The sequence below is a fragment of the Tyto alba genome, unplaced genomic scaffold (assembly GCF_018691265.1).
Source record: "Tyto alba isolate M040663 unplaced genomic scaffold, T.alba_DEE_v4.0 Super-Scaffold_42, whole genome shotgun sequence".
NCBI lineage: Eukaryota > Metazoa > Chordata > Aves > Strigiformes > Tytonidae > Tyto > Tyto alba.
The window spans coordinates 31,246,001-31,265,400 of record NW_024881318.1 but is presented as its reverse complement, the minus strand read 5'-3'; the positions used below and the strand labels follow the sequence as shown (position 1 = coordinate 31,265,400).

At 44.4% G+C, this 19,400-nt stretch overlaps 1 protein-coding gene across 9 annotated transcripts in view; it reads left to right on the top strand.

The window, feature by feature from the left end:
• ARHGEF28 (Rho guanine nucleotide exchange factor 28) overlaps positions 1 to 19,400 on the top strand; it is a 134,257-nt gene that overhangs the window by 96,803 nt on the left and 18,054 nt on the right. For 7 of the 9 annotated variants that reach the window (XM_042804848.1, XM_042804847.1, XM_042804845.1 and 4 more), the window contains 8 exons: positions 384 to 478; positions 1,339 to 1,521; positions 4,154 to 4,285; positions 5,003 to 5,088; positions 8,881 to 8,919; positions 9,003 to 9,050; positions 10,869 to 11,348; positions 14,304 to 14,604. In XM_042804848.1, the coding sequence (XP_042660782.1) occupies positions 384 to 478; positions 1,339 to 1,521; positions 4,154 to 4,285; positions 5,003 to 5,088; positions 8,881 to 8,919; positions 9,003 to 9,050; positions 10,869 to 11,348; positions 14,304 to 14,604 (1,364 nt within the window). Of the gene's footprint in view, positions 1 to 383; positions 479 to 1,338; positions 1,522 to 4,153; positions 4,286 to 5,002; positions 5,089 to 5,474; positions 5,575 to 8,880; positions 8,920 to 9,002; positions 9,051 to 10,868; positions 11,349 to 14,303; positions 14,605 to 19,400 lie in introns of those variants that run through there. The other 2 variants (XM_042804846.1, XM_042804849.1) reach the window with 2 other exon arrangements.

Genomic DNA, 19,400 nt, shown 5'->3' with positions numbered 1-19,400 from the left:
AATGCTTTCCAGAGTCCTGCAAGGATCTGTACAACCATTTTTGGGACGTCCCTAATCATGCCTCATCATGAGCGTGAGCTCCTTAATGTCAGGCAATGCATTGCTCCTCATGGGTCCCAAGCTTTTGCTTAGCACAGCAAACTTGCTTGAGGGCTAGCCACCCATTTGCTGCATGATGCAACATTGCCAGAATTAAAAGTAGTCTTTCAGTCTGATTTATGTCCAGTTATTGCCTTTTAAAGAAGCAGACAAATGTCAGGCTTCTGGTTTGTACCAAAAGTTGGTGCCGATGTGTTCTGTTTATTATAAATGCAACACTATACTGAAGATGAATATGTGATGTGCAGATTTTGCTTTATCACCTTTGTCTTTCGTCTTTGAAGTTGTCCAGAGAAAGAAGAAAAAGGAAATATGAATGAATCTGATGAGGACAGACATATTGCTGAGGCCAAAGCATCTAGAATTCAGAAATGTCAAGGTGTGGTACCTTTTCTGCCACTCTGAAAGCTCCTGCATCCTGAAAGTTCAGGCTTTAATACTGGCTGGTGGGTTCAGAGTGGCTCGATAGGCAGAGTCACAGTGGAGAAAGCTGGGGTGGTTTGATGGTATAATGTGAGTTTATTGAAAGAGAATAATTTATTTTCCGAACACTATATTCTTGCTACATTACTGTGAGTAAAAAAGAAAAAGAAAAATGAATGCCTTCAGAATAAACACTGAATTTCCCAGATGAGCATCAGGGCCCGGTAGTTCCATGTTCATGGAAATACCTCAAATGTTCAGTAATTGCGTGGCTTTGTGCTTGTTTATGGAATTTCATCCTTTGCTGCTATTATGTTTATCTGAAAATGTAGCTGATAGGGATAAATTCTGCTTCTTTGGTTCCCCTACATCTAACTTCCACATCTCTCTACTTCTGCAAGGAGAGAAATTCCATCAGTGCCCTTCCTGTAGAGAGCCACAGGGAAGGGCATCCTCTGCTGAGAGCAAATGTTCTACTTTGATATTGAGGCACCGAATCAGCACATCTTCTGGCTGCCTGAGCCAAGTGGTTTTTTGGAGTTGATCACTGTGTATGCAACAGGAGGTAGCTGAGGGCCCCAGAGTGCAGCCAAGACCACCTCATCGGGGCAGAGAACTGGCCTGGCCCCCTGCCAGGGTTTGTGCCACTTTTCATTAGGACAGATTATGGGATGAATTTGTTTCCTGACCACTTAAAGAAGGCCTAGCTTGTGTTACAAATGCATATGTGGTGTAAGGATTAGAGGGGTGAATGGGGAATGTGCTTTGTCTGCAGGATGAAAAAATATTAATACAGCATTCAATTTTGGTTGACAGAATCACTGAGTAACCAGGACCAGCAGATCTGTAGTTATTTGGAAGAGAAGTTACGTAACTACCTAGAACTGGGAGGTATGAGTGGGTTTGAGGATGTTCATGTAGAACCTCACCTCCTTGTCAAACCTGATTCTGGAGAAACTCCGCAGGCTGCTTCACTGCTGGCAGCAGCACTCAGAGAAGGTGAGTTTGCATGGGAAGAGTGGACTGGTGGCCCTTCACGTGGGCACATAATTTGAGATGACAAAGTACAGCCGTGTTGCTTTGTGCTGTGATTCTGTCAAGTCTCAAGAACTGGCAGAGTCAATACTTGGCAAAGGGCATTGAAGAGAAGTCTCCCAAGGTTATACTTGTTAGATGCCTGAGATGGTACCTGCCAGATTGTAAGATAAGATATATGTTTAGTGCATAACATCATATGTAAGCAGGCAGGGGCATGGTGTTAGGTTCCACCTTAGGATGGTTTCCTTAGTTGTCGTGCTTGCAGTATAACCCTGTGAAGCAGATTACAGGATGCAGTGATATTGCACTGACCTTTACCTACATGGGATCATCTGATGACAGATCAGAGTCATGCAGAGTCATATACAGACCAAACTGCAGATGATCTTGGTGGATCTGCTAAGAAACACCTGCCAGAATTGCTGTAGGAGCTGTGTTTTTTCTGCATACTATCTTTTGCTACCTACAGAGCTGTACTCTGAAGGAAGGAGGGGAATGGCATTTGTGGATACTATGCCTAGTTGGAAGTTCAGCTTAACTCCTGCTAAATTCAGATGAAAAGAGTCCTGGTAAACTGAGCTATATCTAGCATGGTCTGTAAGCTCTTTGAGAAGGACTACAAGATTCTAGCATCACTTAAATGGAAAGCTGTGGGCTCTCAACTGTATTTCAAACCACATCTCCATCAAAGCAGTGAAAGTTGGTCTCCATCATCATTATGAAGACAGAGCATTTTATGGATAAAATTGATAAAAGTTGGGTAGGGAATATAAATCAGTGATGAAGCGGTAAATGTCATTTTAGTGAAAACGGCAGCCTATACTTATACACCTTATTCTGCCCACTTACAATTTTCACTTTCTTTCATGCTGATGTTGATGTTGATGACGTCTTGGATTTCAGGACACTAGCACCCTTGTAAGGAATTTAAAATTGCTTACACTGTAGACAATTTGTAGGGATCATTTTCTGAAACAGAAATACTAAGTCCCTGAGCTAATAGCAGACTCTATAGGAATAAAGCATTGCTCACAGTAGAGAAAGATAGAATTAAGGAGTGCTTAAGCAAATTGGATATACACAAATCCAAATCCATGAGATGGGATAAATCCAAGGCTGCTTAGGGAGCTGGCCAATGTCATTGCGAGGTTGCTTTCTATCATCTTTGAAAGACCACAGTAATTAGGAGAGGTTCCTGATGACTTGAAGGCAAACATCACACCCCTTTCACAGAAGGAGTATATAGGAAATTACAAAATAGTCAGCCTCACTGCCATCTCTGAGACAGGTGATACAGCAAATCCCCCTGGAAGCCATTTCCAAGAACATGAAGGACAAGGTGACTGGGAACAGCCAGCATAGATTAATCAAGGGCAAATTGTGTCTGTCCAACCTGACGGGTTTTATGATGAGAGGAGAGCATTGCATATTGTTTACCTTGACATCTGCTAGGCCTTCAACTTTGTCTGCACTGTCTGTAGTATCCTTATAGCTGAATTGGTGAGGTGAGAACTGCGTAACTGGGCAGAAATTTGGCTGGACTGCTGGGCTGAAAGGAATGTGATCAGTGATATGATGTCTAGCTGTCAACATGTTATTAGGGGATTCCCTTAGGGATGGATCCCAAGGCCAATACTGTTCAACAATGTATTGATGAAGTTAACCAAGGGATTGAGTACACTTAGCAAATTCATGGCTGTCACCAGATGAGGATGAGTGATCAGTGTGCTGGAAAGATGTCTATAGATTGGGAAAATGTGCTAAGAGAAGCCCCTAGAAGTTTGACAAAGGCAAATGCAAAGTCCAGCATGTGTTGGTACAGGCTGGACACTGACTAGACAGGAAATAGCTTTGCAGGAGTGGACCTGGGGAGTCCTACTTGACAGCAGTTTCACCTTGAGGCATCAGGGTGCCCTTGTGGCAAAGATGACCAACTGCAAAGAAGACTGGGCCACTGCATTAGGCAAAGAGTTGCTATCAAGTTGAGGGAAGTGATCCTTCCTCTACTCACCCCTGGTGAGTCCTATCTGGAGTGCCATGACCAATGCTGGGCTCCCCTGGACAAGAGAGACATTGAAAAACTTGAGAAAATCCATCAAAGGGCACCAAAATGACTAGAGGGCTGGAGCACTTAATGTCTGAGGAGAGACTGAGATAGTTTGTCTGTTCAGCCTTGAGAGAAGGCTTGGTGGGATCTCATTGCTGTCCTCAGCTGCCTCATAGGAGGATACAGAGAAGCCAGTTTTTTTTTTGCAGGGTTATCTCTTGATAGGACGAGAGGCAACAGGCACAAGCTGGATCACAGGTAGTTCCAATTAAATGAAAGGAAAAATGATATACCATGAGGGTGGTCAAAAACCAGAACAGGTAGCCTAGAGAGGCTGTGAAGTCCTCATCTGGAGATGTTAAAAGTTTGTCTGTGCAAAGCTCTGAGCAACCCAATTTAGTTTGACCAGTTTTGAGTAGGGCATTGGACTAGATGACCTCTGAAAGTCCTGTCCAACCTAAATTATTCTATGATTCTATGTCATTGATTTGTGCATTAAGGAGCTATTTAAGGGGACTCTGTAATTCTGCATGTTTTCCTCTCTAGTTGAAAATCTCCGTGTTGCTATAACGACATCACAAGTGAGTGAAACAGACAGATCACCAGAGGAAAGTATTGAGGAATTAAGTGTGAAGCACAGTCTTAGTGCCAGTGAATTCTTGGAATCTGTTCCTGGTGGTAAGTAAAATTTGATGCTTTTACATATTCAGAGTGCTAGCATAATTGATAAAGGATTTTTTTTTTTTGAAAGCTTTCTCACTATATGACAGAATCAATAGAAATAATGTAATTACAGTTGTCTTTGGGCAACTGTTCAGATAGTGTAAATTGTCATATAACTTAATTGAAGTAAATGGATGGTTTGCATCCACTGTGCCTTTTCTGTAGCACATGCCTACATTCAGCAATATTTAGTCAGATCTGTGTATCTCCATACACATTCTCGTCATTGTTGCTCAGCTCTGCAGCAAATCTATATTGCAGTATAGGCCATTTCCCAAGTCAGCCAGTTTTTGTCAGAAGGCCTAAAACCAGGATTGATGTTCCACTGATTTCAGCTCTAAAAGGTAGCATGGATTTCTTGCAACAAAAATGCAAATAAAGTCCTGTAAAAACCATTGCTGCAGATCATATTTAGGGATATGGCTATACTTATCTTCAAACTTTCATAAGTGAAACTACTAATTTTTATGGTAGGAAAACTGGATCATTCCACCTGTGCCATCCGGCTTCCAAATTTGTTCTTCCCCAGTCTAGAATCCATTATGTAACTCCAAATCATGTAAATCTCTATTTTCAGCATCCTGTGAGAAGCTGTAAAAAAAGTGTGCCATTTGTTTTTCCAGTCAGAATATGCTTCTTTCTCTTGCATATTACTGGGGCTTTATTTGTTAGATGCAGAAATAAAAGAAGTTGAAGAACCACCTGAAGTCGATCTCACTGTTGAAAAGGCAATGGCAGGTGCCCATCTAGAAGATGAGGTATTGTAACCAGTTTTTCTTCTTGTGTTGCACATAGCACTCTGGGCACTGGGAATATAAATGCTGTTCATATTTTTTTGGGGTATCTAAAGACTGTTCCAAAACACAGAGCATGGGATAGGCACATTTCACCCAAATCCAGATAATTCAATTTAGTAGTGGTCACTGCCATTAATAATGATTATTAATGAAAAGTCCAAATGCAGAACAATTCTCCTGCCAGGTTTAGAGATCGATGGGTTGTAGTAACAGGCATAGATTTTTGTATCACATGCATGGGCCACTTAAGAGCCTGGTTCTCTGCTCGTTCAATACATCCATCGTTCAATACATCCATCTCTGGAGGTGACAATAGTACCCCATCTACTCCCTCCTCCTATTCACAGGATGATGAAAGTCTTCTGCAATGACAGAGACCTCAGCTAATGCAAGGAGGACTTATGCACTGGAAGAACTTCGTCCTGAGAACAAGCACATAAAATAGAATGGATTGTCTTACACCGTCTTGCTTCAGAATTTTTAATTAAAACAAAGTGGAGCAATTAGAGAATAGAAGAGAAACTGCCCATTTTTAAAAGTCCTATAACTCATAAGCAAATCTGGGGAAAAAGCAGAATCAAAAGTCAGTTCTGAGCAAAATTAGGAATAATATATTTCATGTAGCAGCAGAGTGTTAGAGTAAGAGTAGTATGAATTACTGTGTGGAAATAAAGTGAACGGTAATTGTGGAGTACTTTGGAGAAGCAGGACCGCAAAAGGAATAAAGGGGGAAGAGAAGAGTAGAAGATACATGACTTGAAATGGAAAGCAAAGTTTGCTAGAGAAGGAAATACTTAGTGTTAGCATACTGTCTTTGCATCAGATCTGACAGAAGGCTTGTGTGCCTGAAACCTTTGAGTTTTTTCCTAGCTATTTCTGTAAGACTTTTGCTAATACACTAATTTTCCTATAGCCTTGCCTCATGTTCAGCTCTAGGTCATTTTACTTACAAGACTTTTGTGTTAGCAAGGAGTAGGAAGAAGAGTGTGTGTGGAAAAAATGGGATGAAAATGGAAGTCCAAGTGAAGGAGCACAGAAGCTAGGTGAGGGGAAATAAAATAACCTAATAGAGGATAGAGGGGCTCAGATCTAGCCCATTAAAAGTTACAGTAGCTCCACATGAAAACATTGCCACTGGGATTATAGAGAAGATAGAGCCAGGCTTTTCTCAGAGATGCACAGCAAAAGTATGAGTATCTAAGATTATAAGTTGCGGCAGGGGAAATGCTGGCTGTAGATAAGGAAAAGAATTTGATCAGGGGGATCAAGCAGGAACATGTTGTCTGGAGAGGTTGTGGGGTCTCCACAAAATCATAGAATGGTTTGGGTTGGAAGAGACCTTAAAGATTGCCTCGTTCCAAACCCCTTGCCATGGTCAGGGACACCTTCCACTAGACCAGGTTGCTAAAAGCCCCGTCCAACCTGGCCTTGCAGCCACAGCTTCTCTGGGCAACCTGTGCCAGTGTCTCATCACCCTCACAGGAAAGCATTTCTTCCTTATCTCTAATCTAAATCTACCCTCTTTCAGTTTAAAGCCATTACCCCTCATCCTATCCCTGATTTGACTGGCAAAGGCCCTGAGCAACCTCGTTTAACTTTGAAGCTAGCCCTGCTTTGAGCTGCAGCTGGACTAAAGGGATCTGCAGCAAACTCTTCCACACTAAGTTACTATTCTGGTCTGGCCTATTATTTGGGCAAGATTCGTGTCGCATCTTACCATGTCAGAATCAGATTTACCAGGAGGTGGCAGAATGATCAAACAAAACAGGCAATGCAAGGGTTTAAAAGGTGGAGAATGTTCTCCTGCCTGTCTTGTGTCTCTGGGTATGCAGTCCTTGGGTTGTGGAGTAGCAGCACTGGGCTCAGGCCAGCTAGCCTGAGAAACCAAGAACCAGGCAGCTGGAGTGGAACCCCCCCAGCTTGGGGGTTAGGTGCTGACCAAGCATCAGAAGGAAGAGCATTGCCTGTGCAACATATAGTGTCCCAATTGGGTGGCTGTGAGAGGTGGTCCCTATCTCATCCCCCCTGCCACTGCCTTGTAATCACATCTCTGGGGGGCTGTCTGAGGCACTGTGCATGCACCTCGCCCTGGGATCTGACCATCCTCATCTCCACTGCTGCTCATTGCTCTGAACCAAGGTGGTAGGGAAGAGTGTCAGGGAGGTTACAGTGGCCTGCAGCACAGGTTAAACAGCTGCATATATTGCTTCAGACCTACCTTGGACTTACAGGGCTTGTGCCGAAGCTGTAGTGGTGCAGATGCAATGCTGCTGTCACCCCAGCTAGCTTGACTAAATCTGCCTTGGACTCGTCCACGACTGCTCAAGTGGTGCTGCAGTGAGGAGACCAGAGGCACTTGGGCTGGCCACTTGTTACCCCTTGGCCATGCCAAAGGCAGCTAAGCCTTCAATTGCCCTGTACACCTCCTTTATTAAATTAAAAAGGGCTTCAAAAACTGAAAGGAACCCCACTCATGTTCAGCTTGCAGGCTCTCCTTTGTACAGTCACTCTTCCTCACCCTGCTAGCATCTCCTCCACTCTCCCTCTTGACCCTACTCTTCGGGCCCACTGCTCATCTTGGCCACCCAGAAAAGGGAAAGCGGAGCTCCCTTTTGTCAGTCCTTGTGCTGCACAGAGGCATCCGTGCAAAGTCCTCTGCTTCACACAGCAGAGCTAAGCAGTTATGTCGCTTGTGGGTGCAGTGAGAAGTGGAGGAGGAGGTGAAGATGTGGGGAGGCAATGGAGGAAAATACAGAGGGGAAATGGAGAGAGAGAGGAGTGCAGGAAGTGCTGCAGCTGGTGCTCCCTTTCCCCCTAGCGTGTCTACATTGAGCTCTGTTTCAGGGCCTGGCCTTTTTTATCTTCATTTTCAGTTATCACAGCTAAATGGAGCAGCTGCTTTGCTCTTTGTGGTGGAAAATGAGTCTCAGTAGAGAACTTAGCAGAATCAGAGAGAGAGCAAATTCCACAAACGCTCCTCTGAGAAAAAAAAAAAAAAGAAAAATCATACGGGAAGTCTTTTCAGTGTAGCCTCAGAAGGAATTGTTTCTCTACAGTTTTACCTTATCTTTCTCAGAGGAGCTGTTCTTCATGATGAAGGGATTATGGTTGGCTTCAACACATAAATTTAGAAAGCTTCTTAGGAAAAGGGAGCAGGGTGGAAATTGTGAAGTGGCTGAGTTTTGCTGCAGTGGACAATAGCAACCACACTGGTGCATTTTGCAGAGTATAGCAGGCACGCAGCCCCTGCTCAGTGCCTCACTGTACATCTAAGGCATTGGCTGTATCTCACTAACATGACTTCTGCTAGCTTCTTGCTACATTAATGTCTCTATTTTTGAAGATTCTTGTGCTGTTTCATCCCACTATAAGTAATCTAAACCCACGGTGCTGTATATACAGAAGTCTGGTTACTGTATTTCAAAACTGTCAGGTAAACAAAGAATGAATGGAAATGTCGTTTCTGTGTAGCATTAGTCATGAGAGGATTAAAATTGTAGATGAAATATTTTTGTTTTTACAGTTGTGCTTAGAATCTCTAGTGATTTCTACGGAAACTCCAGTGTTGATGAATTATTAGTCTTCATAGGTTATTGCTTTTGTCTTTTTTCACATACCCACAAGAAGGTTTGACTCAGCACTGCATAAATTAGCAATATGAATGTCTCTACTAGTTGAGAAGAAAAAAATCACATAGATGATACAATTCTAAAGATAAAAAATACTTTTTAAAGCAACATGTGTTTATTTTAGGGAGGAGGTAAGAGTTTCCCAGGATCTACAGGGACAGAGGTGAGTTTATTTAAGACAGAATGCAGTAACTATTTAGTTAATAGTGGTCAAACCTTTGAATATCATTCTCTCTTATTTTCTAGATTGTACAAGCAATCCAGAACTTAACCCGTCTCTTGTACAGCATACAGGTGACTACTCCACTGCTAACTTTGTAGAGTAATTAGTCTTAACAATTTTTTTCTTAAAGTTTGTTTTCATGTCTCCCTGCTTTTAGACATTAAGTCATTAGATACTTATCTCTACCAACGATTGCATAAGTTGTCATATGATGTATTTTTATTCTACATTAGTGGTAGGTTCCTTTTTAAGAACTGAATAATGCTTGCTTGCTTGGAGATCAGTGCCCCCCCCCCCCCCCCCCCCAAAGATGTGTGTACAGTCCAGAAATCTGGGAAGAAAGTAAAATCCAAAAAAAAAATCCAACTGAACTGATGTAATTTCATGTACAAATTTCTGAAATTATAGTTCAAAATACTGAAAAATGTTAGTACTTTGTCTAGAATATTCTCCTAGCTACTAGTAAACAGTAGCTCTGCCACTTAAGTAGGAAACTCAATCCATTTTAGATATTTCAATCTCAATTAATTATTGTGTATATTCTTCAGGGCCTTAGTCTGAAGTTTTTGGGTTTTTTTCATGCTGAGTTTGAATGTTTTAACTTATTTTTTCCTACTTAGATGCAGTTTTATAGTTTTATTTTAAAATGTTTGGTTTGAGTATGTTTAATTTTTATTAATAGCATGTTTCATAATAATCCTGGAAACTTTGGGCTTAGAAGTTAAGTGGATTGAAGCAATGCAAAAGCAAAGTAAAAAAGCTTGTAATTCAAGCAAAATTTTTGGAAAATGGAAAAGCAGATAGCTTAACACCAGACTACGGCTTGGGATCATGCCTTAATTGTTCAGATCACAAATTGGCAGTATAGGTGCAGAGAAACAGACAGAGGATCCTGTCCTTGCCCTGTTTACAAATCACTGGAGCTGACCCAGTACTGGAGGAAGACCCAAAAAGTGGGAATTGTACATTGCATAAAGTTAAAAACTCCTTCTGGGATGGACGGCATGGGGTAATGGGGCTGTGGGAATTCTCTGGGAATGTCTGCTGAAGTAGATTCCCATGTTAGCTCTTGAAGATAGGCTGTGCAATAAGTGCCTCAGCAGATCTAGGGCTTTCTTGCTTTTCTTTCGTCTTAATCCCAGCTATTTTTTTGTGTGTTATTGGAGGGTGTCACAATCTTTAATGCAAACAATGTCACAACATCCTTGTTAAGGATGGAATATAGTGCTCTCAGTTGTAAAATAAACTATTGAAACATCAAAACTGAAATCATTACTATACTGCAGATTTCTGCTGGCACCAGGTATTTCGGTCAGATGCATGTAGCAGTATGGTCCTGATGACATGGCTATGTTGGTGGGTGCCTGTAGGACTGATGTTAGTAGGACTGCGCTGTGGCAGGTTAGCAAGGAGAGCCTTAGGGTTGAAGTGAGCTGTACGGGAAACAGTGTAGTTTTATCTGTATAAGCCACATCTGTGTCAGGAATAATTTTTTGAGTGTAGCATTCCCAGTGCCTTAGTGCTCTCTCTAACCATGAGAAGATAATTTTTCCAATGTGTCTTAACATTTTCTGACAGAACAGGACCCCAGCTGTATCTGAAGTCCATATGCATAGCTGTAACATAAACATATACAATAATACTAAGTGTAAACCAGAAGCCATGTCAAAAGCGCTTGAAATGGTTGAGTGCTTTTAGAAACATCTCTTGGTAAAGGCATGAACACCGAAGTTTATCTACTTGCATGAGGAATAACTGCCGAAAAAAGCATTAAATGCTGATATTACAGGAGGTTGAAGCATTTTTATACAATGCTTCTATGTAAAAATACAGAAATGGATTAATGCTAATATTTACACATTTGTGTCTGATTTTGTTGTGGTGTCTAGGCAGCGCTAGCTATCCAGGACAGCCACAGATTTCTCAATCGGTTACTCCTGCAAGAGAATGAGAAGATGGGTCAGGGCCATGGTTCTCGGCTAAACCTCCTTCTGGAACAAGACAAATGCCAGAATCTGGAAAAACAAAGGTTGGAGCTGGCTAACATACACAAACTGAAGCAGCAGTTTCAGCAAGAGCAGCAGTGGTGGCTGCGTGAGTGTGAGCAGCGGCAGCAGGAGCAGGAGGCAAGGGAGAGCCGGCTGGGGCAGCGGGAGAGGGAGTGCAGGTGCCAGGAGACGCTGCTGGAGAGGAGCCGACAGGGACTGGCACTGCAGCGGCAGGAATACCAGCAGAGCCTGGAGAGGCTCCAGGAGGGCCAGAAAATGGTGGAGAGAGAAAGAGCCAGTGTGAAAATGCAGAAGCGGGTCCTCTGGTATTGGAAGCACTGTCAACAAAGTAGCCTGCTGTCATCCACAGGGAGCTATGAGGTGCGTGGTTCCCTGCCATAATTACACCCCCAACTGCAGACCTAGAGGGACGTTCCTTGATGAATAGACTAGTACATCTGGGTTTCGTTGGTTGCTAGTGTAACAAGTGAACATGTAGGAAGCTGAGATTTATGCATGTCCAAGGGCGTTGTTTGAACCTCATGAAGTTTAACCAGGGGAAGTGCAAAATCCTGCCCCTGGGAAGGAAAAACCCCGTGCATCATTACACACTGAGGACCACCCAGTTAGAAAGCAGCTTTGCAGAAAAGGACCTGTGGGTCCTGGTGGACACCAAGTTGAACATAAGCCAACAATGTGCACTGGCCACAAAGAAGGCTAATGGTCTCCTGAGCTGTGTTAGGCAAAGTAGTGCTAGTAGGTCAAGAGAGGTGATCTGTGTTCACCTCTGCTCTGGTCACACCTGGAGTACTGTGTCCAGTTCTGGCTCCCCAATAGAAGAGAGGCATAGAGCTATGGGGTGGGGGGTCAAGGAGGGGGATGGGTGTCCAGTGAAGGTCCACACAGATGTTTGAGGGACTGGGGTATCTCTCCTATAATAAAAGGCTGAGGCTGTTCAGCCTGGAAAAGAAAAGGCTCATGGGGGTTCTTATTAATATATATAAATACTTAAATGGAAGGTATAAAGAGGATGAAGCCAGCCTCTTTTCAGTGGTGCCCAGTGACAGGACCAGAAGCAATGGGCACAAGCAGAAACACAGGAGGTTTTCTCTGAACATGAGGAACCACTATTTTTCCTGTTCGGAGGACTGGGCACTGGCACAGGTTACCCAGGGACATTGTTGAGTCTTTGTCATTGGAGATACTCAAAAGCAGTCTGGACATGGTCCTGGGAAACTTGCTGTGGGTGGCCCTGCTTGAGCAGAGGTGTTGGACCAGATGCCCTCCAGATGTCCCTCCAAATCTTAACCATTCTATTATTTTAAGCTAGGTGTCCTACAGAAGCCGAACTTTGACCAGTGGGAATTAAATTCAGGAGCTGGGAATTGTGAGAATCTATATTTTAATTCTACCTTGCTGCTGTGTTTGCAAGACACATTGTGTCTCCTGCCTCTTGTAGGAAAGCTAAATTGTTGTAATGCTTGAGGCATAGAAAGCTTTTAGTAAAGTCTTTGGCTACTGTCCTTGTTCCTGGTCAACAGCACTGTCTCCAGTGAGGAGAAGTGGCTGCTCCAGGAGTGGGAAATCCCGTAAACCAGATGTGTCAGGCCCTGATGTCCCACTCCCCTGAAACAAGCAGCCTGTTAGGGGAAGAGGTTGGTGTGTAGCTCCATCCCAGACAATATAATTTCTTGCAGGTGCTCGTTATTAGGGGATGCAATTTAAAGTAACTCTGAAGCTGCTTAAGCATTTAGTACTAAATGATTAAGTTTTTGTTGAGGGTGAAAGATAGAGGCTGACTCTGAATTCAGCTGCCTGGGTGCTCAATTGCCAGGTAGGACCTTATCTCTAGTCCCCCCTGCCTTGGTGGGTGTAGTCTTGATTTCCATTACTGTTCTCTGAAGTCCCTGAAAATCAAAATATTTTGCCTAGATTTTGCATATATTGAAAGCTCACTGACCCAAACAGCTTTCCCCCCACCCCAGGTTTTAATTTTCACAAGAAAATCTGTAGGGCCCTTCTTCAGGCCATCACCTCTCTGGCTCTTCAGCTGGCAATTGACCCGTAACACGCAGTGACCATTTGGCATCTAAGCTTGTGCCTGCATGAGGGGGGTGACGGATTGGCCTCTGACCTCCACCTTTTCATCCAGCTTGTGTGAACATGACTTATCCATATATGCTTTCTCAGCCCAAACAATGAAGGCACTTCTTATTAGGTTTAGATTGTGATACAATTTTGACTTGTTTGGCAGTGCTTAAGAAGTGGATGATAAAACCAAAACTGAACTTGCCCATCAGCCTTAATGGGTAGGAATTCTGAAATCTTTCGAGGAGGGGAAGTTGAAGGACAATAGCCTGATGCAAGGATGGCCAGGATTACAGAGGCAGAGAGGCAAAATAATGAAATGCTGCGTGTTGAAGAGTGCTAGTTCTTAATCTAATATTTAATCTGTAAGACTACTTGTAGTTCTATTTCAAGTAAACTATATGGCTTTGGATGCATTCCAGGCCTTGAGATTGTCTTTGTCCTGCATTTTCCACTACCACACTCCTTGCAGCAGCAGAGATATCTAAGCCAGCCAGTATTCCCAGCCCAGTGGTTTTGCCATTACACTGAACCTAGCTAGTTTTGAATGGCCAGACATTGCAGTAACTCACACTCCTACTCCTGCTTTTTTGTGAGCTTGGCCTGGGTAAACACCTGTAGGCAGGGAGTCTTTGCATGATTTACCTTTTCAGCCCCTGGGAGCCGTGGCTGCTTGCTGAATGCTGTTTACCATCCCCAATTTGACTGCTGCAGTTCTCGTCTCTATGATTACCTGTCTACGTGGGGTACAGCATTATTTTGGGATTGCAGTGTACACAGATTTACATACGTTAAGTGGTACCTTATTGAGCCACAGGGCAAAATATTAATCACAAGTAGCATCCCTTTGTTATTTGCTATTTCACAATTATTACTGAGTTTTCCTGTGTTTTGAGGGGAGCTAAAGCAAAATGTATTGGGTTATCACTGTTTATTCCTAAATGTACATCCAATTTAACATGTTTTGAGCTTAACTTTTGGAAAATTAGGTGACTGTTTTCTATGAATCCTTGTTCTGTCTGGCAGTTAATTTTATGTATCCTGGTATAAGGATTCCTCAGGATGATGCTCTTGGTCATGTGGTTTAGTTTTAGGTAGTACTGTGAGGAGCAGGGAGTTAGACTTGATGATCCTTATGGGTCCCTTCCAGCTCTCAAGTGATTCTATGATTTTGGTACTCGACAAAGGTGAAAATGCTGTTTTCTGTTGTGTTTTTTTTTTTTTTTTTTTTCTCCTCCCCATCTGTAGATAACAGGACATAATCAATCGGACAGCTTACATGGCAAAAATACGTTCTGCTTAAATGAAGCTGTACTGTGTGTGTCTTTAAGCAGTCTCAACAGATCAGACTCTTCTCCTGTTTGTGAAGATGGTGTATATGGGCTAAACATCTCAAATTCTGATACTGCAAAGACTAGTGAAAATCAAGTGGACCTCAAGATGGACACTTCTTGTCAGCCAATGTTAACCAATGCATTGTGGAAATCCACTGGTCCTTACCAGCAGATGTCTTTTTCCTGCAAAAGCAACAAGGATGCCTTCAATAATGGTAAGTAACACTTTATTTAATTTACAGGTAGTACAGGCAGTTTTCCACCTCTCAGAATGGCCGTAGGAATGACGACAGCTTGGTAGCCATGTGTTGTCATTTGAGCCTGGTTGGCAGCTAAATGCCACGCAGTCGCTCACCCACCCTCCCCCCACTTGGGAACAGGGAGGGAATCGGAGGGGCAAAGGGAGACTCGCGGGTTGAGATAAAAACAGTTTAATAACAGTGACAGAACAATACGCTGACAGCAGTACCAACGGGTAATGTACAATACAGCTGCTCACCTCCTGCTGACCGACACCCGCCTGCTCCCAGCCAGCGATCCCAAACACCAAGGCCCCACAGCCACACTCCCAGAAGTGAGAGCCCCTCCCACCCGCTCCTGCCTTTATATAGTGAGCACAATGTCACGTGACATGGACTATCAGCCAATCGGGGCCCAGCCCTCCAGCTGTGCTCCCCCCGCCCCCGCACACAGGTGAGGGCACTGGGCCCTGGGGAGCCCCTGGGGTCTCAGGGTGCTGCAGCTCCTCCCGCTGCCAGACCAACGGGAACTCCAGTCCAGCCCCAACCAGGACAGTATCCACCCCTTATTCCATATCATTTACGTTACGCTCACGTTCCATATTTCTAATACATTCTAGTTATTTACTATCCTCTTCCTTGGTCATAAACATATGCACACAGATACCATTCCCTTAGTCCATGGTCCATCATTGCAGGATGTATCATGAGTTGACTTGGTCCATAGCTTCAGGTTCCATCTGTCATAACAGTCCCTTCAGGCAGGAGGAGCACTGCTCAGTCAGTAGGGCAGAGGTGTCCTTGGACCTGGCAGGAGGATGGCATGCAGTCTCTGTTGCAGTCGGAGCTGGTGGCTGATGCATCTGATGCTGTCTGTATTCACAGTCTGCAGCAGTTGCTGGGCCTCAGTTGCTGAAACCAGTCGTAACTTCATCCACGTTCATGTTTGCCATAATAAAGCATTGATAAGGTGGTGTGGTGATTAATCTAATACAGTTTATTGGCTATTTTCACCTAACATTAAGTCCCCTTGAGGTACACATTGGACTTCCCCATCCTTCTGCATTACCCACTAAGTGCACCCGGGTCCTTGGGCAAAGGTAATCTCACGTATGGGCTTACCTTCACCTGAAGTAGGAATAACCCAGACAGTCTTCCCCAGCATGTTTTTAGGGTGCAATACCGGTACTCTGTCTCCATCTACAGTACGTAGAATGTTTGACTGCACAGGGCCAGCCTGGTTGGCAGATCCTCTAGTATTGACTAACCAGGTGGCCTTTGTTAAATGTGTGTCCCAATGCTTAAAAGTTCCACCTCCCATTGCTCTCAGCATGGTCTTTAGTAGCCCATTATACCACTCAATTTTCCCAGAGGCCAGAGCACAATAGGGGATATGATCTATCCACTCAATGCCATGTTCTTTTGTCCAGGTGTTTATAAGATTATTTCGAAAATGAGTACCATTATCTGACTCAATTCTATCTGGGGTGCCATGCTGCCACAGGACTTGTTTTTCAAGGCCCAGAATAGTGTTCCAGGCAGTGGCATGGGGCACAGCATATGTTCCCAGCCATCCAGTAGTTGCTTCTACCATTGTGAGCACATAACACTTACCATGCTGAGTTTGTGGGAGTGTAATGTAATCAATCTGCCAGGCCTCCCCATATCTATACTTTAACCATTTCCCTCCATACCAAAGAGGTTCTAACTGCTTGGCCTGCCTGATTGCAGCACATGTTTCACATTCATGGATAATCTGTGATACAATGTCCATAGTTAAGTCCACCCCTTGGTCACGAGCCCATCTATATGTTGCGTCTCTTCCTTGATGGCCCGAGGAGTCATGGGCCCAGTGAGCCATAAATTTTTCACCCTTATGCTGCCAGTCCAGATCTACTTGGGCCACCTTAATCTTTGCAGCTCGGTCCACTTGATGGTTGTTTTGATGTTCTTCCGTTGCTCGATTTTTGGGTATATGAGCATCTACGTGGCGTACTTTCACAACCAAGTTCTCTATCCGAACAGCAATATCTTGCCACAAATCAGCAGCCCAGATGGGTTTGCCTCTACGCTGCCAGCCACTCTGTTCCCACTGCCGCAACCACCCCCACAGGGCATTTGCCACCATCCATGAATCAGTGTAGAGATAAAAGACTGGCCATTTTTCTCGCTCAGCAATACTTGAGGCCAGCTGGATGGCTTTCACCTCTGCAAATTGACTGGATTCGCCTTCTCCTTCAGCAGCTTCTGTGACCCGACATGCGGGGCTCCACACAGCAGCCTTCCACTTCCGATGTTTCCCTACAATGTGACAGGACCCATCGGTAAATAAGGCATATCGCTTCTCATTATCTGGTAGTTCATTATATGGTGGTGCCTCTTCAGCTCGGGTCACCTCTTCCTCTGGTGACATTCCAAAGTCTTTGTTCTCTGGCCAATTTGTGATTACTTCCAGTATTCCTGGGCAGTTGGTGTTTCATATTCGAGCCCGCTGTGTGATGAGCGCGACCCACTTACTCCACGTAGCATCAGTTGCATGATGTGTTGAGGGGACCTTCCCTTTGAACATCCAGCCCAGTACTGGCAGTCGGGGTGCCAAGAGGAGCTGTGCTTCTGTACCAATCACTTCTGAAGCAGCTCGGACCCCTTCGTATGCTGCCAGTATCTCTTTTTCAGTTGAAGTATAACGGGCTTCAGATCCTCTATACCCTCGACTCCAGAATCCCAGGGTTTGACCCCGGGTCTCCCCTGGTGCTCTCTGCCAAAGACTCCAGGTAGGGCTATTCTCCCCGGCTGCAGTGTAGAGGACATTTTTAACATCATGTCCTGCCCGACCTAGCCCAAGGGCTGCAGCATGAACTATTTCTTGTTTAATTTGTTCAAAAGCTTGCTTTTGTTCAGAGCCCCATAAAAAGTCATTTTTCTTCCGCGTCACTTGATAAAGAGGGCTTACGATCTGACTGTAATTTGGAATATGCATTCTCCAGAAGCCTAGCACACCCAAGAAAGCTTGTGCTGCCTTTCTGCTGGTTGGTGGAGACATAGCTGTTATTTTATTAATCACATCCATTGGAATCTGATGATGTCCATCTTGCCATTTGGTTCCTAAAAACTGAATCTCTTATGCAGGGCTCTTGACTTTACCCCATTTTATGGTGAAGCCAGCTCTCAAAAGAATTTTAACTATTTTATCTCCCTTCTCAAAAACTTCTTCTGATGTATTCCCCTATACAGTGATATCATCAGTGTATTGTAGGTGTTCTGGAGCTTCACCCTGTTCCAGTGCAGTATGGATCAGTCCATGGCAAATGGTGGGGCTGTGTTTCCACCCCTGGGACAGTTGGTTTCAGGTGTATTGGACACCCCTCCAGGTGAAAGCAAACTGTGGCCTGCACTCTGCTGCCAGAGGGATGGAGAAAAAGGCATTGGCGATATCAATTGTGGTGTACCGCTTGGCTGCCTTTGACTCCAATTCATATAGAAGCTGTAGCGTGTCTGGCACAGCAGCACTTAGCAGTGGTGTGACTTCATTCAGGCCCTGATAGTCCACTGTCAGTCTCCACTCTCCATTAGACTTCCACACTGGCCATATAGGGCTGTTGAAGGGTGAGCGAGTCTTGCTGATCACCCCTTGGCTCTTGAGTTGACAAATCAGTTGGTGGATGGGAACTACAGAGTCTCTATTGGTGCGATATTGCCATCGGTGCACAGTTGTAGTAGCAGTTGGAACCCGTTGTTCTTCAACCCTCAGTAGTCCCACAGCAGAAGGATCTTCTGAGAGCCCTGGCAGAGTGGACAGCTGTTTGATTTCTTCTGTCTCCAAGGCAGCTATACCAAAAGCCCACCGGTACCCTTTTGGGTCCTTAAAATACCCTCTCTGGAGATAATCTATTCCAAGAATACAGGGAACTTCTAGGCCAGTCACAATGGGGTGCTTTTGCCACTCATTTCCAGCTAGGCTCACCTCAGCCTCCAACACAGTCAGCTGCTGAGACCCCCCCCTGTCACTCCTGAAATACAGATAGGCTCTGTTCCTTGGAAATTCGATGGCATCAGGGTGCACTGGGCACCAGTGTCCACCAGATCCTTATACTCCAGGGGTTCAGATGTACCAGGCCATCGAATCCACACAGTCCAGTAAACACGGTTGTCCCTCTCCTCCACCTGGCTGGAGGCAGGGCCCCTCTAATGCTGCTCATAGTATCCATTATCGATGAAGGGGTTAGTGCGGTCTGTGTGAACCTCGGTCTCATCCTGGTTACTCACTTCTTGTAAGTATGACTCAGAAGTTCTCCTCTCAGAATCAAGAGCAAAGTTAACTCTTCTACGCAGTTTGGGTAACTGATTAGCTGAGACTGGAGCAGCGCTTCTCCTGGAAGAACCTTGATTTGTAGCCATTCTTCCTTCCAACTCTCAAACCCGCTCTCTGAGAACGTAGGTGGGTTTCCCATCCCATTTCCTCTTGTCTTCTCCATGGTTGTGCAGATAATACCATAGGTTCCCCTGTGGTGTATGCTGTCTCGCTTGAGTAGGGAGCCGTTTGCTCCTGATAGCCGAAACCTTAGTCTGTGGAGGTGGAGAGTAGGACACGTCCTCTTTGAGTTGTTGGACTTCTTGTGACAGTTTCTCCACAGCCGCGACGATGGAAGAAGAGAGACTTTCTTCATAGTGCCGGAGTCGGCGAGCCAAGTCATCCATAGTTGGTCCCTCTTCGTCTCTCCAGTCAAATACTGCTAGTGCATTGGAATGCGATGATGGAGCACTTCGTATAA